The sequence below is a fragment of the Geospiza fortis genome, unplaced genomic scaffold (genome assembly GCF_000277835.1).
Source record: "Geospiza fortis unplaced genomic scaffold, GeoFor_1.0 scaffold23, whole genome shotgun sequence".
Lineage (NCBI taxonomy): Eukaryota > Metazoa > Chordata > Aves > Passeriformes > Thraupidae > Geospiza > Geospiza fortis.
Window position 1 is genome coordinate 12,141,056 of NW_005054303.1, and position 11,375 is coordinate 12,152,430.

Here is an 11,375-nt window from a genome sequence, read left to right on the forward strand (position 1 = left end):
AGAACCCACATTATCTCTGATGTTTATGAAAGAGTTCCTTACCATTTCATTGGCATCTCGGAGAGTACTGGATAAGCTCTCAGCCAGGTTTGGAAGAGATAATCCTCCTTCTGCTAAGGCTGAAAAATATTTTATGTTACAACTATTAAAAACATTCAAATTACATGAGAGAAAACCCAAGCCACATTCTTTGTGCAACAATGTGCTTCAGTAAATTTGGAAATTCCTACTGCTGGATGTCTATTGTTAAGACATATTTTCATATTTCTTTTCCTACTTCTTACACTTACACAAAAACAACTCAGCACCACATGGTACTTAAGCAAGACAAGTCCCAATTCTTTTCCAAGTTGATCTCATGACAAAACAGCAGATTGGATATTTTTTTCTTTAATAAACAGCAGCATTTTGTTCAGTGACATGGAAAAGAACAACAAGTCCTTGTCAATCTTTGCTAATTGCAAGTCAATAATTCCAATTCTGATTTCCACAGTGGTTAGTTACCTGCTGCAGGCAGGGGCTGCCCATAGGGGAAGAGCACCTCCCCTTCTGAGAGGGGTCTGTCTGTGGTCTCAGTCCCTGTGGGAGTGAGGCTGCTCTCCTGGCTGGACACCCCAGAGCTCACTGTGGGCACAGGGGATGGCACCTGGGCAGGGCAGGGCAGGGGCTCCAAGGGCCTCCCCGGCAGCTGCTGGGATGGGAAAACCAAGGCCTCTGGTTCCTCATCATTGGCCACTGACATCTCCCTGCAAGGATAGAATGTGCACTGTGAATACACCCAGACACACCCAACAGTGCAGAACATCATCTTAATTCAATACTGAAAACAACTAATTCTAGTTCTTTACTGAAAATAATTAATTCTGAAAATAAACTAATTTTGAACTATTTTTTCCAATGTGAGAGCACAGCATCTTACAGAATAGTTCAAGAGTTAACATGGTTAATCATTATCTGTGAGTTTCTTATATTTAATAACTAAATATATATAAACAACTAAAAATTATAGCTAACTATAACTAAAAGTTACCATGTGTATTCCCAAGGAGGTAACACAAAATTTTAAATGCTAATAATACAATATTTCATTGTCACTCTGTGTGTTACTGGCAGGTGTAACAATACAAATTTACTAAGGGCAATGAATAAGGGCTGATAAATCCTGAGAAAGACCCTGATTTCATATTTTTCTCTAAACTGAACTTCAAGCAATTAAAAAAAAAATGAAAACCCAATCCTGCCGTATCTCAAATGCCTTCTGATGTATACATTAGCATTTCTTTCTGACTTTTTGAGCGTATCTTTAGAAAGAATAGACATATTTAAGTTTTTAAGGAATGAGAAAATGGTGCAGCCTGTTGACTCACACAGTCTCAGGACAGAATGGTTCTTCAGGGACAGGACTGGGGTTCTCTTCTTCCAGAGGAAGTTCTGCACCATCCCACGGGTTTGGAAGCTTTGGACTTTCCCTTTTTTCAGCCTGGGAGCCCCATTCTGAGACAGGAGGGCTTGGTGTGGCTACTGGGGGAGGTGTGGTGACAGGGGTGACCACAGGAGTGACCACAGGGGTGACAACACGGCCCATGGCAGCTGCAATCTCAACTCCTGCACGTGGGAAGCCAAAATTCAGATCTGAAAGGAAAGCAGGAAGTCTATATCAGACAGAGAGAGTCAGTTCTAGCAAGCACTTGCAGTTTTTGTGATAGCTTTTGATAGTTATAAAGACTAGATTAAGAATTTCTTCTTTTAAGTACAGTGCTGGCACCTGAAGAAGTTAGAATAAAACCTCAGTTTCTTCCTCAAGGGAGACTGCTCTGCATTTTAAAAAATCAAGCTGCTTTACTTGAAGAGTGTACATTTGATTAAATTAACATTACAAGCACAGGAAGGAGCAAAAGACAGCTATTTTTCTGATGTGAGAAATTGTGGAGGGGTTGGGAGGGGTGGAAATCACACAGACCATAGAAATGTGCATTAATTTTCAAAATAGAACTGTTACCAAATAAAAGATGTTTGCTTTCTATATAAATTAGCCCCTAAATTTTTGTAGAACATGAGTTTCCACTTGAATTATAGCCTCAAGAATATTTATCTTGAGAGATAACACTTCTTTGAAGAAGAAAATTAAAGGCAGCAGATTAAAGCATATTTGCTACTTCTAAACTTCAATTATTATTTTCAATACCTGTTTCTTTAATTTTTTCATGTCCATGAACATCCCCACTCATCTCTGGAGGAGATGGAGATGAATCTGGAGTTTTGACCTGAGGCAATTCTTTTTCTGAAGGTGGTGTTGGTGGTGGTGTGGCCTGGGGTGTTGGCACTGGAGTAGGCACAGGAGCCTCCTGAGGGGAAGAAAAATCATAACCACAGTTATGATCTCAGTGCAGAATTCCTGCCTTCCCAGGAGCCCCAGACAGAGCTGAGGAAGAGAGGGAAAGGCAGCTCATCACACAACAGCAACTGCTTCCATGGATCTAACTCCTCCAGGAAGCTGCACCAAAATTAATTAAAACCTGTGAATTAAGCATTAAAATGATTAAATTGGGAAATCATTATGTATAGAACAGAACAGACTATTTCAGTTGGAACTACAATCATTATCCAGTTCAACTGCCTGACCAATTCAGGGCTGACCAAAAGGTGGAATTTGTTGTTAAAGGCACTGTCCAAATGCCTCTGAAATACTGACAGGTTTGGGATATCAACTGTCAGAGCCCTGGATGCTGAGAATTTGAAACTTTCTGTGCTAAAAGGCACAGATCCACAAGAAAATACCACATTTGACCTGAAGCCATGGAGAAAACTTCCAAAATTGATTGATAGCACTGGGATTATGGGTGTGCAGTTTGAATAAAAGTGTGTAATATCACATGGTAGAAAACTTAAGAGTTTACAGTTTCAGAATATAGCAATATATACAAAGCAAGGTAGAAGTTTCAAGGCAGTGGCTAGATGTTCTTCTTCACCTTCTTCTTCATGGGTTTGGGTGGTATTTTGTAATCAGAAAAGTCCACATTGCAAATTTCAGGTGATAAGTTATTGAGTTAAATGTGAAAATAATTTAGGTGTCATTTCTTAATTAGATAGTTTAACCTTAAAAGACCTTGTAAAAAAAGATAGTGAACCATTTTGTAGCTTGTTAGTAGAATGCTTTAGAACTCACAGCTTGTAAGACTGTGATATAAATAAGAAATAGTAAACATTTGAGTCTGAAGACAAAATATCATCTCAAGCGCTTTCAATCCCAACCTCAAGAGAGGCAAAAAGACCCCAAAACCCAATATTTAATGGTACCAACCACCTCTCCAGGAAGCCTACCCCATGTTTAACCATCCTCTTGGTAAAGAAATGCTTCCTAATGTCCAGTCTATAAATTCCATTATTATATGGATTTTAATAAAGCATTTGAGACAATGTTAAAGAAGAAAATATTTCATTACATGGAAAAAATTGAGTCAGTAAGATGATTTTATGGCAAGAAGAACCAGCTAAAAGAAGATTACAAACAAAGCAATGACCAAGACAAGCAAAGCACTAAAAGAAGCACAAAGAGAACTGGGATGCTCCTTAAAAAGATGACAGCAATGGACATAAACCTGACAAGCAAATATGATGGCTCTTGTTTGGCCTGCTGTGGAGGAGTATGCTGGACCTCTGCAGGTTTTTCCCAGCCTTGTTTTCTGACATTTCATAAAGAAAACAAGGCAGTGAGGCTATAGGAAGACTTCCAGGCTAATTTCTGAAGAGTATGTCCTCAGGCTGATGATTTTTATTAAAATTTCACATGGAAAGTGGAACCTGCAGGAACATTTGGCAGCTCACACCAACTGTGTGACATCCTGAACACCAAAGAACCCAGTAACAGCTGAAATTCAGTTCCAGATAGGAAAATTCACAGTGGGAAAGGAGAAAACAAGAATGCATAAACTACATATTCAAGAACTTCTGCTATGAGCTGAGTACAAATGGAAAAAGAAGAATTCAAAAACTTTGCTAGCTATCCTTTAACTTGTGCTATCCTGCTAAAAAATGTGGAAAGACTTTAAAAAACATAATTAGCTACCTGAGATTCCAATAAAGGCAGGAGAGAATCACTACTACAGCTCAGGGCATTGAGGAAACCCCATCTTGGAGACCACATTATTATTAAAAATGTTTATTAACATTTTAGTATTACCTGTGCTTGAAACCAATCTAAACTGGAAAACATCAAAGTGCTGCCCAACAGCAAGAGTCAAAAAATGGATGATTGCTTTCTTTAGGCTAATCAAAAAAAAGGCCAAAGAGGAGAAAACTCCTCTCTTCAAGTGCACAAATATATATAGCAAGGAAAACTCAACCACTTCAGCTAAAGGATATTTCAGTTTAAGCTGATAGAGGAACACAAGGGAGATCAGTAAATGTAGAATGGACAACAGAAGAGGCTTCTGAGCATCAGAACAAGCTGAGAGGAACATCAGGCCCTCCTCAAGCTGTGATGGAGTGGAAGAGATGCTGGGAGGATGAGATTGAGCCCTCAGCAGTGAAACCTTTAAATTGCCTATAAAATCACCTCTTTGGCCCTTGCAGCAGGCAGGAGATGTTTCAGGCTAACTGCACTGCAGCAGAACAGAATGACTGATCCCACTTTCAACAAAGCCTTCCATAGCTGGATTTCTAAGCACAGCAATTTCCACAAGCATCCCAAAGTCATTACACAACACCAGATTGCAGCACAGTCATGTTGTTATCAAAGGAAGAGCCAGCTGTCATTTGATTATCAAAGGGAACACAGGAAATTATCCTGTATTACAGGAAGCTCTACTCATCAATTAAGCATTTATTCAAAACTACTGAAGTCAAAACTCAGAAAGAATTAATAGTCATTTTAACAGATCTTGAATGGCTGCAAGCCCACAAGACCAAAAATAATATTGCTCTCAGCTTCCATTCCTTATTAGATGAGGAAATTAATTTTTTTTTATCTCTCATTTGTTTGCAAGAAAGCAGAATGACTATTTTTGGTTGAAAATAACACGAGCTATCATTCAACAACATGAAATTAAGTAGCAAGTCCATCAGAACTTCAGCAGAAAAGCTTGAATAAAACAGGCTCTTACCATCACTGAGGTGGTGCTGGGAGGAAGAGGATCAGGAACTGCTCTCTGAGCCTGGCTGTCACCCAGCATGGTTGCAATGGTTTCACTGAGAGCTTCCTTTACAAAATTATTTATCATTTCTGAGTCCACAGGAACACCAGCATTGACAAAGAGCTGGAATCCTCCACCACCTGCAACTTCAACTGAAAATGAAGGAATGTGAAGCACACAACCAGGTCTCACTTCCTAAAATCCATATACTGTACTGCAGCCACTGACTCTCTGTGGAATTTTAAACATTCCTTTGCAAAAAGTCTTTTTTTTTAACCTTCCAGATAAATAACAGCAGAGAAAGAAATCAGGAGCATAAAAGAAGGCAACAGCAAAGGGCAGTGACCTCACAAGAGAAATGCCTTTCTCTCCATTCTCACACATTCATAAGGGAAGTAACTTTTGACATATCTATTAAAAAAAGAAAGGCAAACAAACATTACAGGCTCAGCAAAATGCCAAATGTGATTTAAGTGGCCAATAACAGAAGTTGATTTGTACAGTGCTGCTATTCTAAGTTTTCTTTTTATTTTATATAATTTATTTCAATGGCCTTGTAACACTGGCTCTGTTTCCACATAAATTCAGGTGTGCACTGCAGCTTTTCACAGTTTCACTGGTTCAGGATTATCCCCCTTTAGGCTGAGGCAACAGCCACCTACACAGCTTGTTAAAATTAGCCAAAAATTGAGCTAATCCATCTGCTGAGAACAATAATTCCTACTTACCAGTGCCAGGGGTCACAGCCTCACTGTCTTCACTCTTTATGGAGCTGCTAGTGCTGGGCACTGCTTCTGTCTGAGCTGGGCACATCTCACTGATAATTTTTGCCATTATTTCTTGTTCCACCCTGGCAGAATAAAACCCATTTAAGTATCAGCAAAGACCAAGACACCTAAAAGCACACAAAAGAGCATTCTTGACATAAAATGCAAGGCAGCTCAAAGGAGAATGGATAAGGGAATGGAAGTGAGAAAAAAGGGAAGGATAATTAGGAAATCATTCCTTCTTCCATATATATCCTTTGCCACTTTGTTAAGTTGAAACTCACCAATTGACCAACTTGTTTTCTATAGTTTCTCTCTTTTGAATCAGTTCATCCAAAATATCAGCAGGCTGCTGAGGAGCAGAAGCCACAGGAGGAAACAAAGGACTATTGTGCTGTGGTGAGGCAACTTTAAACTGGCCATTAAGCTCCAGAACAGGCTCAAGGAATTCTGGAATTTCATCCTTCTCCTCTTCCTGATCCTAATAAATAAGCAGTAAATTAAGTTATGGTACATTTCTGGAAGGCAATGTCATTGAGGTAGCTGTCAGGTTTTTTATTTTAAGAAATATTTGTGGATGTAGGACAGCACACAAACCACATTCTCCCTCCTCAGTGTGTTGCAGTTAATTGATACAACTCTAAGCTTAGCAAATCATAAATCTGTAGAGGTATAAAGCCATAGGAACTGCTCAGTAAAACATGATTTGGCTCATATTTCCTGCCTGTGCTGCACAGGGCAGGGAGCCAGTGGCAATGCTAATACTTGAAAAATTTACTTGTGACCCACGTCAGGTTTCTTTAATGTCCCACCAGAAATGTTCCTCCTCTAAACAAAAAACTTTAGGAAACATTCTACAGTTACTTGTTGAGTCAGGGTTTTTGTTTGTTTGGGTTGGGTTTTGGTGTTTTGGTTGTTTTTCTTAACATAAATCAAACTTGTTCTTTAAAGTCTCCAGTCTGAAAAGACAAATTCACAAAAGTTAATGAGCATGTAGTCAATCAAATCTCTAATGAACTTACCAGCACTGGAAACTAGAAAATAGTTTACATATATGTCACATGTGTGTTTACACTTCCATTAACTCCAGCTGCTGAAAGGTAGAAGGTATTTCTGGGCAATAATTCAGACAACCCTCACAGATGCCTTCATTTTAATGTTAAAATTCTATTCCTTAAAAGTTAGAGAAATGACTTAGTGAGTTAAAATATTTGGGTTTTCCCAAAGATTCCTTTTCCCCTGGAGCACAAACACAGCACCAAGCCCCAAAAAGCAGCCACTAAGCCATCATACAGTAATGCCTCCTGATGAATGAGAACCTGCAACCTCCACTTCTAATATTAAAAACAAATGTCTCTAATAGTAATATGACTCTCTAAGAAGAAAATTTGGCATGTCAAATGAAAGAGATGAGGAGCTGAGCCCTGATTTACCAATGACAAATATGTGATGGTGCATAAAAACTCACTGTAAATCTATATTTACTAAGATTAATCTCCAACACAGTGAAAGGAAGAAAAAAGTCTCCTTTTCCCTTATATAAATTAAACTTACTTTCAACCCATAAAATAAGAAGATCCCATGCTATATATTATTTATGGAAAAAAAAATCACTGAAAAGAGAAAGGGGGGTTAAAAAGTAACATTTTCCTGTCTCCTTCCCAATCTCAGCATCAACCCTTCTCCTGCCTTAACACATTTTAAAACTGCAGAGAGGTCTCTGATGGGTATTACACACATCTCAGCATCAACACTTCTCCTGCCTTAATACATTTTAAAACTGCAGAGTCAGAGAGGTCTCTGATGGGTATTACACAAAGAACTGCTGGGTCTTTAAATAGTGATAATCTTCAAAGCAGGGAGAAAAGCAGAATATGTGTATTTGGGTGCTAAACAAAGATTTTTAAACCATTCTAGGCGTGGAAATGAGCAGAGAAGTTAAGTCAGAAGGCCCTGGGTGCCTTGCAAGCTGCTCAGCAGCTCATGCTGTTGGGATATGTGTGCTGAGAACAGTAATTCATTCTGACAGCAAATGTAAAGATGTCTTTGTCCAGCATTTCATTATGTATTTTCCTCTGCCTGCATTACTCCATCAATTTTCTTTGATGTTGCCTATTTAATACCTCTGAAAATATGCAAAATACAAACATCTGGATTAAATAAAGCCAGTACATACAATACATCTTACATCTATTTAGTAACTCTGACAAACTGTTGCAGCTCTACTGCATTTCTAAAATATTTTATATTTTATAGCACACAAATCCATAATAATGCACAAAATCATATTCATTTGGGGGTGATATACTATCTGTGCTGAAATAAAAAAATAATGTAATAGTCAGTATTTAATTATACAGATTGAACTTGGACATATATCAACTTGTAGACCAATCTTGAATACTCTGCACTCAATTCTGCATTTTGCTTCCCTGGGGACTGTTGAAAATATCTATCACAACCCCCAATCAAAATATGGCATAAATTAGAAAGTCTTTCAGATATGATTGGAATATTAATCACTGTACTTTATTATAAAGTATCAAGCCAAAATTCTATTTCCTAAATTATATTCAGATAACTTAAAAAAAAGTTTGAAATTATTAGATGTTATAGATTAGTTTTGTTTCATTACCAAACATGTATATGCAGAGTCTTTCATAAGAAACTTAAGCCATGGATTTCTAAAGGAATTCTCAGGATTAAGGTCAGGCTGCATTGCAGGTGTCACCTGTGAGCTTTTGTCTGAAGAGTGAAGTGTAAAAATACCAATGTCCTGCCCAACAGCATCAATGGGAAATGAGGGTTGAGGAAAATACATTTACATTTATAATACCTGAGCTCTGCAGGTTTCATATTTTGCTGTGGCATTCAAATTGGAAGCAAAAACTCTGAGAAAAAAATCCCCTACCTTGCAATTAGAGCATATTCAGAGAGAACAAAAAGTGCACTTAATCTGAAATCCCAGGGAGTTTGCTGAAGGAACTGCAGGATGTGGCTGCTTGTAAGAATTTTGAGACCAGACTCAATAAATCTGAGAGCTGAGCAAGTTTCTCACTCTGAAATAATCCCAGGATGGTTTGGGTGGGAAAGGACCTCCAAGACCATTTTGTCCCAAACCCCTGCCATGGGCAGGGACATTTCCACCAGACCAGGCTGCCCCAAGCCTGTCCAACCTGGCCTGGAGCACTGCCAGGGAAAACAAACACAGAAAAAGGAAACAAACAGAAAAGGAAGATATTTCACACAAATACTTATCCTGCTCAGTCCTAACAGAATTAAGCTTTCATAATAAAAGGGGAGTGGGGGGAAGACAATAAAAGCTATTTTTTTGTATAGCATTTTATGCACATACTTTCATGAATCTGAAGACTCTTTTATAACAATAACTTTGCTTTCTTTTGATGTCTTAAATACCTCTGCCACTCCAGAGACTGATTTTATGCTCTCCCATTGTGTTTGCCTTGCACATTTTTAAGAACATTGTCTGTGTGGTCATAGGCCAAACATATGTTTCACTTGGAACAATTTTGGTATTGTGGTTAAAATATATCCCATTGCCAAAACTAAAAGATAAAAGCAATCCAGGAAAAAAAAAAGAAAAAATAAAAGATGAGTAACTATTATTCACATAATAAAAATTTAACATTGCAGCATTTTTTGATAGTTCCTAAAATGATTTCTTTAAAGCTTTTTTTCTTGTGCTAACAGAAGAACAATGTCCACAGAGATTTAACTCCTCCCCTCCAGTAACATAAGGTAACTTTGAAACTATAAATTAATAAATCATTTACACACTTTTGACAGACAAAACATCAAATTAGGGCTGTTTTAACGAACTGATAATGTTAAATGATTAACTCATTTTAAAAATAAATCTATCTGCAAGCACTAGGGTTAATATTTGATGTACACTCTAATCCTGGGATCAGGAACACATAGAAGAAGTAAAAAGAATAAATTTTGGGGAAATTCTGAATGCACACAGTAAAGTTTAATACAGGCTGGTTCACCAATGTTGTGTTTCTCTGGACGCCCCAGACAAGAGGTCAGCTAACCAAGGAAAGGATTTGCTACCTGAAAAAATTCAACTGTGAAAGAGGATCTCAAATAAACCTGTGTTACCATAAACCAGGAACAACAATACTGTCAAGAATTTCTTCTAGAAATCTAATTCTAACCCTGCCCTCTGTCAGTTTGAAGCCATTCCCCCTTGTCCTGTCACTCCAGGTCTTTGTCCCAAGTCCCTGTCCAGCTCTCCTGGAGCCCCTTTAGGTGCTCCAAGGTCTCCTCAGAACCTTCTCTTCTCCAGGATGAAGAACCCCAGCTCTCTCAGCCTGTCACTATATTCATTACATGCAGAGTTTTAAACTGTAGACTCTAAGTGCTATAATCACTGCTGATTTTAGAGAAATACTTGTATTTCTAGTGGATTCTAACATATCCAAATAAAAGCTAATTTTAGCTTTTTACTCTAATTTTTCAAAAGCTTCTGTACTCACCAACACACAGTAATTTCTAATATCCTCTATAACACTGTAAACAGTTCAGTATTGCTCACAAAGTGTACTTTTAAAGCAGCTAAGAAAGCAAAATAGTTCCTTTACATTGTGTTTCCAGTTTTGACAGAATAATATAAAACAAATATAAAAACAATAAAAGGAAAAGACACCTTTGCAATGGGGTTACCTGTGTGACATCAGTAACATCAATGAAGTTAGCTCCTGGAAGCTTTGTGTCTTCCTCCTCACTGTGTATTTCTTCTGGAGTCTTACAAAGAGAGATTGCAGTTGTTAGGTATTTCATCTTGGGGGGGTGGAAATGCATTAGCAGAAAACCTTCATGACAAAAATCAGTTAAATCACACCTTCCCCTATCCCAGGGTGCTCCAAGGCCCATACAACCCTGTCTGGAAAAATTCCAGGGATCCAGGGGCAGCTACAGCTTCTGTGCCAGGGTCTCAGTAACCTCACAATCAAAGATTTCTTCCCAATATCCCATCTAAACTTCTCTCTGTCAGTTTGAAACCATTCCCCCTTGTCCCTACTCATGTAAATAGTCTCTCTCTTTCCTGTAGGGTCCCTTCAGGTACTGGCAGGCAGCAATGAGGTCACTCCAAAGCCTTTTCCTCTCCAGGCTGAACAATCCCAATTCTCTCAGCCTTTCCTCATAGGAGAGGAGCTCCATCTCTCTCATCAACATGCTGGGATGCAGTGATAGAATTTTAAATACAAATCACTATTTTTGTCCACAATCTCTGTCTGATTCAGTGAATACCTGGATCACAGGACTCTGGAGGACCTAACTCCTGAAGTCAGGAAAATGGAATGTACAATAACCACACAAAAATAATCTCTGCCTTCACACACTCCGTCCTTATCACTCAGCACACAGCAGTTACCCTTAGAGCTGCACAAAAACCTTCCTTGCTGCTCAGATCAAGATTAAAAACACTTCTGAAAAGTTGCAGGGAAAG

General features: G+C 38.4%; 1 protein-coding gene across 3 annotated transcripts in view; it reads right to left on the minus strand.

Moving 5' to 3' along the window:
• The window catches only part of KIAA0586 (KIAA0586 ortholog), a 67,585-nt gene that overhangs the window by 36,107 nt on the left and 20,103 nt on the right, over positions 1 to 11,375 (minus strand). For all 3 annotated transcript variants that reach the window (XM_031066322.1, XM_031066323.1, XM_031066321.1), the window contains exons 18-25: positions 10,589 to 10,669; positions 6,184 to 6,380; positions 5,861 to 5,982; positions 5,103 to 5,284; positions 2,186 to 2,345; positions 1,368 to 1,632; positions 505 to 746; positions 43 to 119 (exon numbers count right to left, since the gene is read on the minus strand). In XM_031066322.1, coding sequence (XP_030922182.1) covers positions 43 to 119; positions 505 to 746; positions 1,368 to 1,632; positions 2,186 to 2,345; positions 5,103 to 5,284; positions 5,861 to 5,982; positions 6,184 to 6,380; positions 10,589 to 10,669 — 1,326 coding nt within the window. The remainder of the gene's footprint in view (positions 1 to 42; positions 120 to 504; positions 747 to 1,367; positions 1,633 to 2,185; positions 2,346 to 5,102; positions 5,285 to 5,860; positions 5,983 to 6,183; positions 6,381 to 10,588; positions 10,670 to 11,375) is intronic.